At 40.4% G+C, this 14,831-nt stretch overlaps 1 protein-coding gene across 1 annotated transcript; it reads left to right on the top strand.

Annotated features, from left to right (window-relative positions):
• Nucleotides 1-1,935: 1,935 nt before the first annotated feature.
• LOC104278145 (acyl-CoA synthetase short-chain family member 3, mitochondrial-like) lies at nt 1,936-11,792 on the top strand (the record flags this gene model as incomplete). The annotated part of the gene is made up of 5 exons (XM_009875037.1): nt 1,936-2,129; nt 9,235-9,369; nt 9,661-9,801; nt 11,530-11,610; nt 11,697-11,792. Coding segments are annotated over 5 exons (647 nt in total), but the record flags the coding sequence as incomplete, so codon positions are not given.
• Between the last annotated feature and the right edge of the window lie 3,039 nt (nt 11,793-14,831).

Here is a 14,831-nt window from a genome sequence, read left to right as displayed (position 1 = left end):
CCGCCCCCCCCCCAGCCCCCCCCCCCCAAGCCTGTAACACTGCTGGGGGTTGTTGTGGCTGAAGTGTAGAACTCAGCATTTGGCCTTACTGAAACTCATCTGATAGGCTGGATCACTGGGCCAAGGCCAATCTGGATCCCTCTGTAGAGCCTTTCTGCCCTCAACCAGATCAACGCTTCCACCCAGCTTGGTGTCATCTGCAAACTTACTAAGGGTGCACTTTGTCCCCTCGTCCAAATCATTGAGGAAAATGTTAAACAAGACTGGGCCCAGCACTGAGCCCTGGGGGACACCACTCATGACCGGCCACCAACTGGATTTACCTCCATTGACCACAACTCTTTGGACTCGACCATCCAGCCAGTTTTTCACCCAGCAAAGCGTATGCACCTCCAAGCCCAGAGCAGTCAATTTCTCTAGGAGAATGCTGTGGGGAACAGTGTCAAATGACTTACTAAAGTCAAGGTAGATGACATCCACAGCCTTTCCTTCATCCAACAAGGTCACCCAGTCACAGAAGGAGATCAGGTTTTTTAAACAGGACCTGCCCTTCACAAACCCATGCTGACTGAGCCTGATCATCTGGTTGTCCTGCATGTGCTGCATAATGGAACTGAGGATGATCTGTTCCATCAGCTTCCCTGGCACTGAAGTCAAACTGGCAGGTCTGTAATTTCCTGGATCATCTTTCCGTCCCTTCTTACAGATGGGTGTTATAGTGACTGACTTCTGTTCGTGTTGCATCTGACTGGTGTGTAACCATGCTTATGGAATGTTCTACCTTACAACTTCCTCGGATGTTTTTACATCCATCCTGTTTTATATTACTTATTAGTCTAGTTTGTTTCTTCTTAGCTACAGATCTTCCTATAAACCTGTTAGCCTCTGTTTTGTGCAGTTACATGTGTTTTTTCCTCTGTATTAATACAGCTCTGTGCAGTGATGTTGAATTGAAAAAATTGAAAGGCAGTGAACAGTTTTAGATACTGAGTATTTTAGAGCTGTCAGGCTCTGGAACTTGAGAAACCTTTGACAGCTGAGTTCATTCAGTTCCTCTCAGGGAATTAGTAATTTGCTTTTCCTTCACAAGGTGCCACATTTCCATGCTGCAACAAGCAGGTCGGGACAAGTGCACAGGGCTTGTCACAGGCTCCCATTCTCGCTCTAACAGAATTTACTGTGTAGTAAATTGTCCATTCTGGTGTTGAATTTTTATTCAGTACTAGTTTTGTGACAGAATACTATAGACTGTCAAGGTAGTAGATATTTCCTTATGGTGATACAGATGACTGGCATTGCTGATGATCTATCATATTTTTTCAGTTCCAGACCTTTACTGCCCTGCATAGCCTGTCTTCAGGCTTCTGCATACCAAAAATGAAAATCTGAAAATGAGAGGAAAAATGACATCTTAAGTCTAAATGTATTTCTTTGAATTTGTATTTACATTTGGTTCAGGATATAAGGTTTCTTGACTCAGATTCTGAGAAGTTTACATTTTTGTGGTAGAGAAAATGTTTCTGCATCTTGATTTGTGTTTCAAACTTAGATACTGTTAGGATAGAATTTGCATTATGAAATTCCCTGTTTACATCCATTCTTAAAATTAAGAAATATAAGCAGTTATCTGGATAAAACGAGTGGTTACATTGTCATTTAAAATTTTGCAACACATTGCTACTGATCTACTTTTTTTTTGCTCTAACATATAATTAGCTTTGGTCCATTCTGATTTTACAGTATAAAAATATATTACAGTGTTTTTTTGCAAAAAATAAATTTATTGAACCTGGATTGTGTTGTTCATCATCTTCCTTTATCATGCTGACTTGTTTCCTTAATATGCCGTGTCTGCTGATTGTGTGAAATTTATTGTTTTTATGGGGCAACAGCAGATCTGGAGGAACTTTTAATATGTTGTGAATGTTTTGTCAGTACAGGTCTCCAAGTTAGCTGATGTGATGATCAGACATGGCGTGAAGAAAGGAGATCGTGTGGTCATCTACATGCCCATGATTCCACAGACAGTGTACTGTATGCTGGCTTGTGCAAGAATAGGAGCCATCCATAGCCTCATTTTCGGTGGATTTGCATCTAAGGAGCTTTCTGTTCGCATTGATCATGCCAAGGTAATACCTATTTGGAACAGCGAACACTATTGCATTACTTATTCATACAAGTCAATGTCCAAAAACTGTGGGGTTTGGGTTTTTTCCCCCCAGAGAGGGATAACAGTATTTCTCTCTGTGTGGCTTGCACTTCATAATACCTAACACTGTCATATAAACAAAGTACTACATCTGTGCTGAGGTTGATACTTCCATAGCAAACACTGAGATACAAACATTGATCTCTTTTAAAAAGCATGAGTTTAACATGCTGCTGTCTAGAGCGTACTTTCTTCTCCCATTTGTTAGTCTCTTTCTATGGATCATCACCTTAAAATTGGCTTTTTGCCCAGCATTTTCCTCAAATGTACTAGGAAAATGCTGCCAACCCTAAATGACTTGTTGGTTTACTTGGTGTTTAGACATATTTGGTAGTACATATTTTTCAGCTATAAATCTACTTTATATAGTTTCTACATGAAGCAAGAAAACTGGGGAACCAATTGCCTTAAGTAAGTGACTCTGCAGAGAATGTAATTAATGGGGGTGAATGCTTTAAAGGCTTCCAAGTTTGGCACAAGTTGAGTTTGTTTATGCAGCATTGTGTAAGTCTTTGTAAGCAAAAATGCAAACAGTACTTTAGTAATCTACTTAGTGTCTTATATATACCTATTGTAGCACATATGCATTAGTTTCAAACCAGCTAACAATGTTTGTCCTGGAAGTTGATGTTCTTGTGTTCTGCCAGTGAACATCACAAAAGTCTTTGCCATCTTGATCAGTCACCTGGATCATTCAGACAATTCGTGGTAGCAGTCTGCCACTGGATCATGTTGGTTATATGTATAAACCAAACCATTATGCAGGGTAAAGCCTAGAGGATTTGTGGAATTTTTACTTAGATTTTTGTGTACAGAAGTGCTTTTCAGATCACTGTCTTGAATGTATCCCCCTTCTCCACCTTGATGTTTTAACAAAGAAGTAGTTAATAAAATGGCTTGCAAGGACTTGTTGCAGTTGTGAAAAAACCCTGGGCGAAGCCTAACAAAAGCTTTGTAGTTTTCCCCGTCTTTCTTCCCATTCCCCCACTTTTTTAACAAGCTATAAAAATTAGTTTTAACTCACAGAATTAGGGAAAAATAATGTAGAAGAAAAAATGATGAACATTTTAAAATGAAGGTGGCTACAATGCAAATCATCTAGCCTGTTTACTTTTATAGTATTTTGCAAATATTAACTAATTAATCCCAATGGATTTTCTCTGAGGAACAAAGGGAGACAGCACAGTAATCATAATCTTCACTTGATGCATTAAAACCAGAGAAATATAAGTGATTTAGCCAAGGTCACAAAGCAAGTCTTTTGAATGGTTAGCTATAGAATTACTAGCTGCAGGCCATGGATTAAATCCTGATTTACATTGCCTTTTTGTTTCTTTAAAAGGGAGATTCAGATATTGTGGATGATTTTCCATCTATCTTGTGTAATGAAAGAGGAGAAACACACCCTTGATCTAAATTTCAAAACATGCCCCAGTTTTGCAATATGGTAAAGGTTTCTTGATAAGTGAATTGCACACTACAGAGATTATCTCTAAAATACGTATGTAAGTAACTGTGATAGATGATATTCTGCTGAACTGATAAGTTAATTGAACCAGTCTCATAAAAAATAACCTTTCTATTACTTTTTTATATGAATTGGTTTAGATGTCACAATACAGTATCTAATATTGGTAAGATTACTTAGAAAGAGTTAAAGATATGTAGTGGAAGGCTGGCTGTGAGATGCTCTTGGGGAAAAAAGGTCAAACTTCACCTTTTATTGGATGATTTAAGTGAAAGAAATAGGCACTTTCTAGTGACTATGGAAAGGTACATATACTTTACCAGCTTACCTTAATATATATTGAATTTTAAGTAGGTCTGGGAATGCTGCGAAGTCCTGCAGATGATAATTTTTACTTTTGTCAGGTATTGGCAGTTACAGATGTTCTGCGGTGAATTGTGATGAAGTCCCTTCCAACCCAACACATTGTATGATTCTATGATACAGAGTGTGAGAACAGGCTTTTCTTGTCATCTTTCCTTTCACCTGAATTTGGGAGTATCTAGTTTGCAGTATCAAAACAATAGATACTTGCACAGAATAGTTAGGGACCTTTAAAGGTCATCTGGTCCAATGCCCCTGCAGTGAGCAGGGACATTTTCAACTAGATCAGGTTACTCAGAGCCGCATACAACCTAATCTTGAATGTTTCCAGGGATGGAGCTTCTACCACCTCTCTGGGCAACCTGTTCCAGTGTATCACCATTTCTTCCTTACATCTAGTCTAAATCTACCCTCTTAGTTTAAAACTGTTGCCCCTTGTCCTATTGCAAAAGGCCCTGCTATAGAGATTGTCCTCATCTTTCTTATAGGCCCCTTTTAAGTACTGAAAGGCTGCAGTAAGATCTCTCCAGAGTTTTCTTGAGGCTGAATAACCCCAACTCTCTTAGCCTGTCCTCAAAGGAGGTGTGCTTCAGGCCCCTGCTTATTTTTGTGGCCTTCCTCTGGACCTGGTCAAGCAGGTCCATGTCTTGTGCTGGGGGCTCCAGAGCTGGATACAGTACTGCTGGTGGGGTCTCATGAGAGCAGAGTAGAGGGGTTAGAATCACCTCTCTGGACCTGCTGATCACACTTGTTTTGATGCAGCTTGGAATGTGATTGGCCTTCTGGGCTGTGAGCGCACGTGGCTGGCTCATGTCCAGCTTTACATCCACCAATACCCTAAGCCCTTCTCTTCAGTGCCACTCTCAGTCCCTTTGTCCCCCACAGCCTGTATTGATACCAGGGGTTGCCCCAACCTGGGTGCAGGACCTTGCACCTGACCTTGTTGAACCTCATGGTGTTCTCATGGGCCCAGTTCACCAGCTTGTCCAGGTCCCTCTGAATGACATCCCATCCCTCTGGCATATGAACCACACCACTTACCTTGCTGGTGTCTATAAACTTGTTGAGGGTGCCATTGATCCCACTATGTCATTACTGAAGATATTAACCAGCACTAGTCCCAGTAAAGACCCCTGAGAGACACCACTTGTCACTCATCTCCATCTGGACATTAAGCCAGTGACCCTCCGGATGCAACCATCCAACCAATTCCTCACCCAACAAACAGTCCACCCATGTAATCCATATCTCTCCCATCTGGAGATAAGGATGTTGTGGGGGACTGTTCCAAAGGCCTTACAGAAGTCCAGAAAAACATCCTTAGCTCTTCCCTTGTCTGCTGATATAGTCACTCCATCATAGAAGGCAACTAGGTTGGACAGGCAGGACTTGCCCTTCGTGAAGCCATGCTGGCTGTCTTGAATAACCTGCCTGTCCTCTGTGTGCCTTAACGTTACTTCTAGGAGGATCTATTTTGTGATCTTCCCAGGCACAGAGGTGAGGCTGACAGGTCAGTGGTTCATAGGGTCCTCCTTTCTACCCTTTCTAAAAATGGGGTGGAATGTTTCCCTTCTTCCAGTCCCCAGGGACCTCACCTGACTGCCATGACTTTTCGAATACCATGGAGAGTGGCTTGGCAACTACATCAGCCAATTCCCTCAGGACTGGGGGATGCATCTCATCAGGTCCTATGGACTTGTGTATGATCAAATTCCTCAGGTGGTCACGAACCTTAACTTCTCTTACAGTGGCAGGAACTTTGCTCCTCAAGTCCCTGTCTTGTGGTCTGCTTGCTGGTCTTGTTTATCACAACTGGATGGTATCCCTATGCTCTTCCCAGGATACTTGTCCTTGCATAGATCTGCAAGCTCTGTTGTGTTCCCTTGTCCCTGAGGGCAGTTTCCCAGGGGGCCCTCTTGACCAACTCCTTGAACAGCTGGAATTTTGCTTTTCTAAAATCCGAGGTCTCGACTTTGCCTGACCCATAGCCCTCAGGACTGGGTACTTCACCAGCACGTGGTCCCTGCAGCCCAGGCTGTCTCCACTGCTGAGCTCACTTGCGCTGGTGACCATCAGGTCCGGTATTGCATTCCCTCTGGCAGGACTCTATTACCTGGCTGAGGAAGTTATCCTCCATGCATTCTAGGAGTCTCCTGGGTTGCCTGCAGCTTGCTGCATTGCTTTTCCAGCATATGGAAAAGGACATTAACTATATTTTGAGAAATTAACATGATAGCTATTTAAGTGCTTTATCTTAGTGAGGTAGGAAAATGGAGAAGGCTACTTAAGAACAATATGCTTATACGCCTATTTAATAGGGTAGTTGCTATGTCTTCAGTGATCAAGTTTTCTCATGTTTTTTTGAATCTCTACAATGATACAGCAGTTCTAGAGGACTCTTTAGATTTCAAGTCCAAAACCTGAAGAATAAAGTACAAGTAATGAAACTTTTCAGACATGTTTTTTGAAGGTGCCTCGCTAAAGCAGTATTATGATTTGGAAATGAACGGTTCTTTGAAATACAAAATGCATGAGACAGCCAAGTTACTCAGAACTGTTACTGTCTTTCGTGGAGGTCGGAAATACTGCATTCCTCTTTTATTTACAGTTGACACATTTGGAAATTTTAGTAAGACCTCCTTGGAAAAATGAGCTCGTATCTTGTAGCAGTTTATTTTGAATCAGACACACAGGTATGGCTGTGAATGGTTACCCCTACTTCTCATTGTAAGACGATCAAATCTTTTGAGTGATGAGGCAGCCAGCTCAGCTGCTGATACTGAAGATGCACAGTTGCCCTCATTGTAATTGCAGTCCAGTCTTTTCTTGTCTTGAAGCAGTGTGTGTTTCTGGAATATGGTTTTTTTTTGATTAGAAGGCACTATCTTGTGTTTTACTTTTAAATACTCACGTGATACGATTCAAGTGTCTGTCTTTAGGGCACTGTATGATATCTGGCAGAACTTAATGCGTGTGGCAGCCTGGCATGGATCAGCTAAGCACAAATCCAGCGCGGTACCAGTAGGTGCAGCAGAGCTATATAATGACTGCATAAGCACTGTATTTCTTTAAAATGCGTGTCACTTCTTTTAAGGAGGAGTGAGGCACAGCAAAAGCCTGGTGAGTTTGAGCCTAAGCTTGTGATCAGGTGTGTGGCCGGGACATGAAGAGGAAAGAGCTTTGTGTGTTGAATCAGCCCAAGTGGTGGATCTCTCAGTACGCATCTTCCTGACACTCCTGACGTTTTGTGCCCCAAAGGAGTTGGTTTTCATGTCGAGGTTTTTTCAGCTTTATTAGCTGACCCAATGAAATGTATTTATTGCTTTTTCTAAACTTTGCCTTGTATGCTATTAGAGAATGTAGAAGAATTTGTAAGATGAGTCTTTACAACAAAACAAAATTGTTAGTCAAGCCTTGCTTGATCTCATTTCTACTTCTTCATAGGTTTTTTTTTTTCTGCAGTTCACGATCACTGGCATTCCTTTTCCAGCAAACCTTTGAAGTTTCCTGGTTTTCCTTCAAACTAGTTATATTTCTATCTAATCTTACCATGCAGGACTACATGGAGCCACAGAGGAGGTGGGAAATGGATGTATAAAAGCAATATGGGAGCAGAGATACAGGGGAAGTAATGGCAGTAGCAAAGGCAAAGCACTGGAAAACAGCAGTTAAAGCCATTAATGGATGTTTGATTTGCGCGGAGTGATCCATGATGCTTCCAAGTAGCAACCCTCACTGGGGAAATAAATCACCTTAGCCAATTTAGTATTGTTTATTTTTAGACTTCCTTGCTGCATACAAAGCAGTTGATGAGCAGAGGTGGCATCATTTACAAATGACTGTAAACCTGGTGTTGACAACAGTCTTTCATCTTAGCAATTGAATAGAACTGTGTTAATATCTTACATTAATTACAGTGTGATTTCAGGATTGCCTCCAGATGAATTTCCAGTTGAACTGCATTGTGTTGTGTTACCTTTTCTTAAAATCAGTGCATCTGAAAAGAAAAAGAGGATGAATGCTGAAATTTTGAAGCTCATCTGAAGTCTTTATTTTTAATATATGCTAATTAGCAAACTTTCCTGAATGGCAGATTTGGTCAGGAAACATTTTATTATTGCACAAAAACCAGTTTAATCTGTGCTTACTGTGCTGAGTTTAATGCAGCTTTAACTGTGGCATTGTGGTTTGTGCCTACTTAATGAGATTTATGCTAATGCACACAATTAGTAAACTAGCTTGATCAAAGTGAGGGGCATAAGATAAATACTCCTAAAATTCCAAAAGCATGGAGATTGAAGACTTAACTCTTCTCCAGTTAAATTGTGTTCTAACACATTGTTTCTTTGGTGCTACCTTTCATTCCCTGAAATACAAGAAATGAAAGTACTGATTTCAGGACCTAAGTCAAAATAGTTTGTATGCAGACTTCTTGACTTAGGAAATCTTATGTAAAACCTGAGGTTGATTTATTCATTGAGATGCTCAATGCACATTTGGAAATAGAAATTATTCTGAAAAAATCCCCAAACTATAGTAATCTATTTTTTAGTGGTTCTGCATCATGAATCCTGCAACCATCACTTGGAAGACTCCATTTTTACTCCGCTCATGTGCCTTACATCTTTAGCTTATTCTCTTCCTGTATTTCTAGTTTTCTGTCATCTCTCATTTGCCTTATTTTTTCTCTTTCTCCTATTTTCCTTCTTGTGCCATTTAATTGCAGGCTGGAAAAGAGCCAGCAAAGTGTTGCAGCCGGTTTTGAAATATGCCATTGGGTGCAGGCACATAGTTAGAAATCGGACTAAACAGGACAGGTAATTGTCAACATCACTGTACCACTTTCCCTTAATGGGGGGGCTAAGATAGAGAAGTTTTTTTCTCCATGATAATTTTTGTGCAACTTACAAGAACTTAATACTGTTGATATCTTACTAGAATTTGGTTGAAAATGATGAAGAGTGTTGGAAGTTATTAGTGTGCTCCTGAACAAAATACAGATGCGTGGACAGCAAGATCACACAAGCTTGTTTTCCTTAGAAAACTGACCAACCCCTCTAATTTCTAATTATGTGAAGATTCATTTTATGCATTTGAGCATCATTAAGCAAAGAATTTCATAGAAAACATGTTATTAGGTTACATAGATGAAATATATTGCAAATGTATCTATTAACCATCTTTTTTATTTTAGCCCAAACTTATTGTAACAGCAAGTTTTGGAGTAGAGCCAAAAAGGAAAGTGGAGTACATATCCCTTCTTGAAGGAGCACTGGCAAGGGTACAGAGCAAACCTGATAAGGTTCTCATTTACAAGCGACCTAATTTGGTGGGTGTACAGTTGTTGTGCCTTTATGTTAGCTTTTAGATGTGTATGTAGTGCATGTGCCTTTTCTCTTTTATGAGTAAAATTTTTACTGTATCTGTTGTAGTTTTTTTGTGAATTTTGTGGGAAAACTTTCTATTCATAAATAGTAAATAGAACTAATACAGTAGAGAGATTACTGTCCAGAAAATTTAATATTACTGTACCAAAAATAGGCTAGTACATGCTTTTTGACTTGATTCCGTATATTCAATCTGATTTTCTTTCAGCAGTTTTCTGTTTTCCAATGAGCAGGGCCATGTTCCGCTTGTCCCAGGTCGTGATCTTGACTGGGAAGAAGAGCTTACAAAAGCACAAGGTTGTGAATGTGTCTCAGTTCCCTCAGACCATCCACTTTATATTCTTTATACATCTGGAACAACAGGTTTACCCAAGGTAAAGGCCCATCTGTAGTCTAAATGTCTGTGACCAACTTATTTGCAGTTCCACTTGCAAAAATATTTAATTAAAAAAGCTGAAAATATTTGTGAGAGCTCAATGCTATAAATGATAAGCATTTCTAGAAATAGTTTAATCTAATTTATTCACATTTCACTAGTTTAAAGCCAGTGTCTAGGAATAAATCATACTTGTTTATTTAAATAGTAGTAATATAAAGACAAACTGCATTTGCTCCAGAATGTTTGTACAGTATAAACTTTTGAGGACAATGGAATGTCTTCTATCCTTTTTTATCTTCTGAGTTTGAACTGGTTTAGATAAGTGTCATATAGTCACTTAATGGAAAGATTAGTTAATATATCACTTCTGTGATAGCATTTATTGCTGAATAGTTGTTGTGGTTTAAACCCAGCTGGCAGCTCCTAAGAAGAAAAATTAGGTCTATCCTAGCTGTAACAAGGACTGTAGTCTTTGCTTATTCATTATTTACATACTAGCTAATCTTCCCGTAGATAAGATATAGTGATTGACATTACAGATTATATGGAATTAAATGTTCTGAGGGCAGAACATTCTGTTTTACTGAACAGTTCTGAGAGCATAATTCCAATGAAAATGGAAGTTTCAATTAAGTGAAAACTAACATAGGGTATTCTTTGAAAGTTTTTTCTTTTAAATGTCAATTAGTCTTAGTGATCTATTTTTGAAAGATCTTTTATTGTTTCCTTGGTATTTAAAATTCTCTTTTAAAGTGTAGAAGGCAAACTCAATATAATTTTCTGACGGCGGTCTGAACACCACAGATTCAGAGACAGTATCAGACATCCCTGGGTAGAGCAGTGCTCAAGGCTACTACTAGAAAGTTATTTAGTGATATGGCCTAAAAAGTTCAGAATCTGTGGGGAGGTAATGGAAAACGAATATCAGTTTTCCTGAGCAGAAAATCTTCTGCTTTTACCTTGAATGTGGGCACTTTGAAGCAACATGTGTATCTTGAATTGTATTGTCAAAAAGTCCATGATAAGATCCTTTGTTATAGTGGGTGTTTTCCCTGACTGTTAGTTTTAAAACACAGTATCTTAGAGATAAAAGTTCTCAGTAGTTTCACTGTGTTGACTCTCCAGGGAAATATATAGACACCTTGAATGAAGGGAGACTGTCAACTAGCACTAAGCTACTGTGTGTAGCTTAATGAATAAAGTAGGTTTTTTATTCATTTAAGGAACTTGCTTTTGAATATTCATGCAAGTAGAATTACTCAGTTATGACCTTCATAACAAACCCGTTGTTAAATTAGAGGCTGAGACTTAACAAAGACAGTCTGCTTTCTGAAATTCATGACACGTTACTTAACCATTCTCTGCTGTGGCAATATCCATTTTAATAAGTGAGTATGTCTCCACAGTTTCTTCTTGCTTGGACGAGGCCTGAAAATACCTATTTCATTCTAGTAACTACATAAAGAGAATATACCATGGGATGGGATTTTAAGTTTGTTTTAAAGTTTGTTTTGTTGTGTGTTTACTTGTTTGTATTCTGAAATTGCTTCTTCAGTGGGAGTGCTAGCACAAGCATGTGCTTGTTGCAATGGATCCTTCTCTTTAAGTGAAGAGTGTTGGAATTGTTTAAGTCTATTGCTGCTAAACCCCCAAAACGTCACTGAAGACAGGAGTATCGTTGCATCCTTCAAATGATCTTAAATATTCAAATTTTCTCCCTTAGGGTGTCATCAGACCAACAGGTGGCTATGCAGTTATGCTGAACTGGACAATGTCAGCTGTCTATGGGCTCGAACCTGGTGAGGTAATTCTGATTAATTGCCATACAAATGTTTTTGAAGTGTCCTCTTGAAAACTCCTCATCAGATTTATGTTTTTATTTCATTTTAGGTGTGGTGGGCAGCTTCTGATTTAGGCTGGGTTGTTGGTCATTCCTACATTTGCTATGGGCCTCTCCTTCATGGGAATACTACAGTTTTGTATGAGGTATGATCCATTCTAAAGAACAACACTTTAAAAAAGGGGCTTCTCCTCCAGCGGATTATTCCGTTTATCTCTGTCTTTTCTGCATGCCACGTATGTTTAAATTGCGAAAATATCTTCAGTGTTTATACTATCCCATCTATTACAGTAATTCTTAAGGAAAACTTTACTTCACTGTCCTTCAAACTTGTCTACTTGTGGCTGGTAATGGTCAGTGGGGCAAGGAACTCCAAAACAACAGACCTTGAAATGGCACCTGTGAACCTGTGTTGCTGAGGCTTCAGCCACAGGGCATCAAACTACCCATACTGCAGATCTAGGAGAGGTTGTTGTGTTTTGCATGTCTGGTGATGACAAATCTTACTGAAGCTAAGTTGGAAACACTTGGGAGCTCTGTGGTTGGAACCAGAACTTTTAGGGAGACGTGTCTCTTTTTTCTTCCCTCTGCCACTCAAGGCCCCTGAAGCCAAGACTCAGCTGACATTCAGGGCTTGGTCCTTTTCCTTGTAGATGAAACTCAGTGGGGTAGAGAGGACACTAGTGCAATTAGAATGGCCTTCTGCATTCCAGCTTTGGTGCTCAAAAATGCAGTTCTGCTGCCTTATGTTGTTATTTTTTCAGAAGATACTGTTGATTCTCCATTTGCCAGGCAAGAAGATACAGTGTTGCTTGAACCATCTTATTTATTCTTCAGGGACTGAATACAGCTTCCCCCAGTGGTGATGAAGGACATTTTATGTAAAAGCACTGACATTGTTCGTTCTTCAGCATACTGAGACTTGGTTGTCTGAATTCAGCTGATGTTAGGAGTTCTGGATATATCCCAACTTCTCTGACAGTGTGCAGCATAACACCACCTAGCAATTGTTCTTTTACAATGCTCCTAGAGGCAGAAGTTCTAGCGCTGCCATCATGGCATGCTAATCACCTCTGTTGATCTGTAATGGTAATTAGAAATCTGAATGATTAAGGGAAATCCAATGGTAACTCAGAGCATACAGGAATTGTGAGAGTATAGTGAATGTACTGTGTACTGAGGACACGAAAAAGCGCATGAAATGAGCTTTGATGATGCCGTGAATATAGAAGTTGTCAGAGCACCATCTGTACCCAGTGCTTCTGGAGCAGAGGCTCAGCGTGATGTGGTGGAAACAAACTGTTTTACAGACCATCATGGGTGCAGAAGTTCTGCGTAAGGAAATGGATGTTACAATTAAACTTACTTCATCTTCCTGCTATCACACTGTACAGCTGAAGATGACCGTACTAGAACAGAAGTGGATTACTATTGTTTTCAGGAATAAGGGTTATCAGAATAATCCTTTGGTGTTTGCACAACCGGTTAAGGTGGTATTGGTTGAGATGTGTTTCACTATTATGAATTTGCATGCTGTTGGTGGGTAGCTGGTGCTGGTATTGTGCCTGAATTTTGAGTGAATGTGGTTCTCAGTCCTGGGCGTCTGAAGAAGCGTGAACAGTTAACAGTGAAGAGAGGTATCCTCCAAAATTGTTTGGATGCCACTGCATCAGACACTACAGGACTGACTATAGCTTGCTGTATCCGGTTTTGGAAGTTAGAAGTAGGCTTTACTGCTCTAAGATCGCTCTCATGTATAAATATCTGAGTGAGATTCTTACAAGGAGAAGATGCCTCTTGAAGCCAGTCAAGAATCCTCAGTTCCAGAAAAGCAGTGGTCATTAGGGCTGTGTCTATAGTGCAGTTCTGCAGTAAATCCTCCGACTGTCTTTGCTTATTGATTGTGTTTGTAGAGTCGTTTTAGAGGTGTGAATGAAATCTTTACAGAGAAAACCAAAATGGAAGCTTTGTCTCCTGGGATAAAAGGGTAGGATCCAATGAGTGGGACTGTACTGTCATGTGTTAGGGCTGGGCTGGCCACTAAACGCTGACAGACACTCTCTAGCCCCCTCTCCCTCCCCAAACGGGAAGGAAAAGGTAATGAGGCAGAGAGATTTATGGATTGGAAAAAAAGTAAAACAGCTTTAATGAATAAGGAAATAATAAAAATACGGAACTATGTACATATATACCAAACCAGTATCAAACCCAACTTCCTGCCCCCAGCCACCAGTAGCAATCACCACTGATGCTGCAGAGCACGTGGTGCTGGGAGAGTGCCAGGCTCAGCAGCAGCAGGGAGCTGGATATGGGAGCTGGATTCAGGATCTCAGGATTGGGATCAAAGGCAGAAAATCGGACAGAGTCCTTCCTGGATGCTGGCCGCTGGGGAAAAGGCAAAAGAGACCTAAACCCTTGTGATCCTTCAGTTCTATACTGAATATAACATATATGGAATGGAATACTCTTGTTGGTCACTTGCCCTGTCTGTAACTCACTGGAGGTGCAACCTTTTACTTCTTTGTGATACCTATTACTCCCCGGCACCCCCAGCATGGCACACAAGAGCCAGCAGTGGCCTTGGTCACTACAGGAATAAGTATCAGCAAGAGCCTTTCTGCATCCCAGTCCTAGGCAGTAACTGCAAACATCAGATGTTATCACTGCCAGTAGCACACACTGTCTGCAAAAACATGCTGCTAACTTCAGAAAGTGCAGCCTCTTAGAAGAGACTGAACTGAGAAGCAAAAATCACTGAAGGGAATTGGTTCTGTGTGGCGCAAACCAGGACACACAGAATCATTGTAGGGAACTCTAGAGATCATCTAGTCCAATCCCCCCACTAGAGCAGGATTGCCTAGTACACATTACACAGGATTGACAGGCTGAGGGAGTTGGGCTGTTCAGCCTGGAGAAGAGAAAGCTCCTGGGAGACCTTACACTGTACTTCCAGCACCTGAAGGGGGCCTACAGGAAAGCTGGAGAGGAACTGTTTGCAAGGGCATGTAGTGACAGGATGAGGGGCAATGGTTTTAAACTAGGGCAAGATAGGTTTAGATTATCTGTTAGGAATAAGTTCTTTACTGTGAGGGTGGTGAAACACTGTAACGGGTTGCCCAGAGAGGTAGTGGAGACTCCCATCTCTGGAGGCATTCTATGATTTTATCCAAGTGGGTTTTGAAATT

Source organism: Apaloderma vittatum, unplaced genomic scaffold, assembly GCF_000703405.1.
Source record: "Apaloderma vittatum isolate BGI_N311 unplaced genomic scaffold, ASM70340v1 scaffold3528, whole genome shotgun sequence".
Classification (NCBI taxonomy): domain Eukaryota; kingdom Metazoa; phylum Chordata; class Aves; order Trogoniformes; family Trogonidae; genus Apaloderma; species Apaloderma vittatum.
This window is presented reverse-complemented; position numbering and strand designations above follow the sequence as displayed.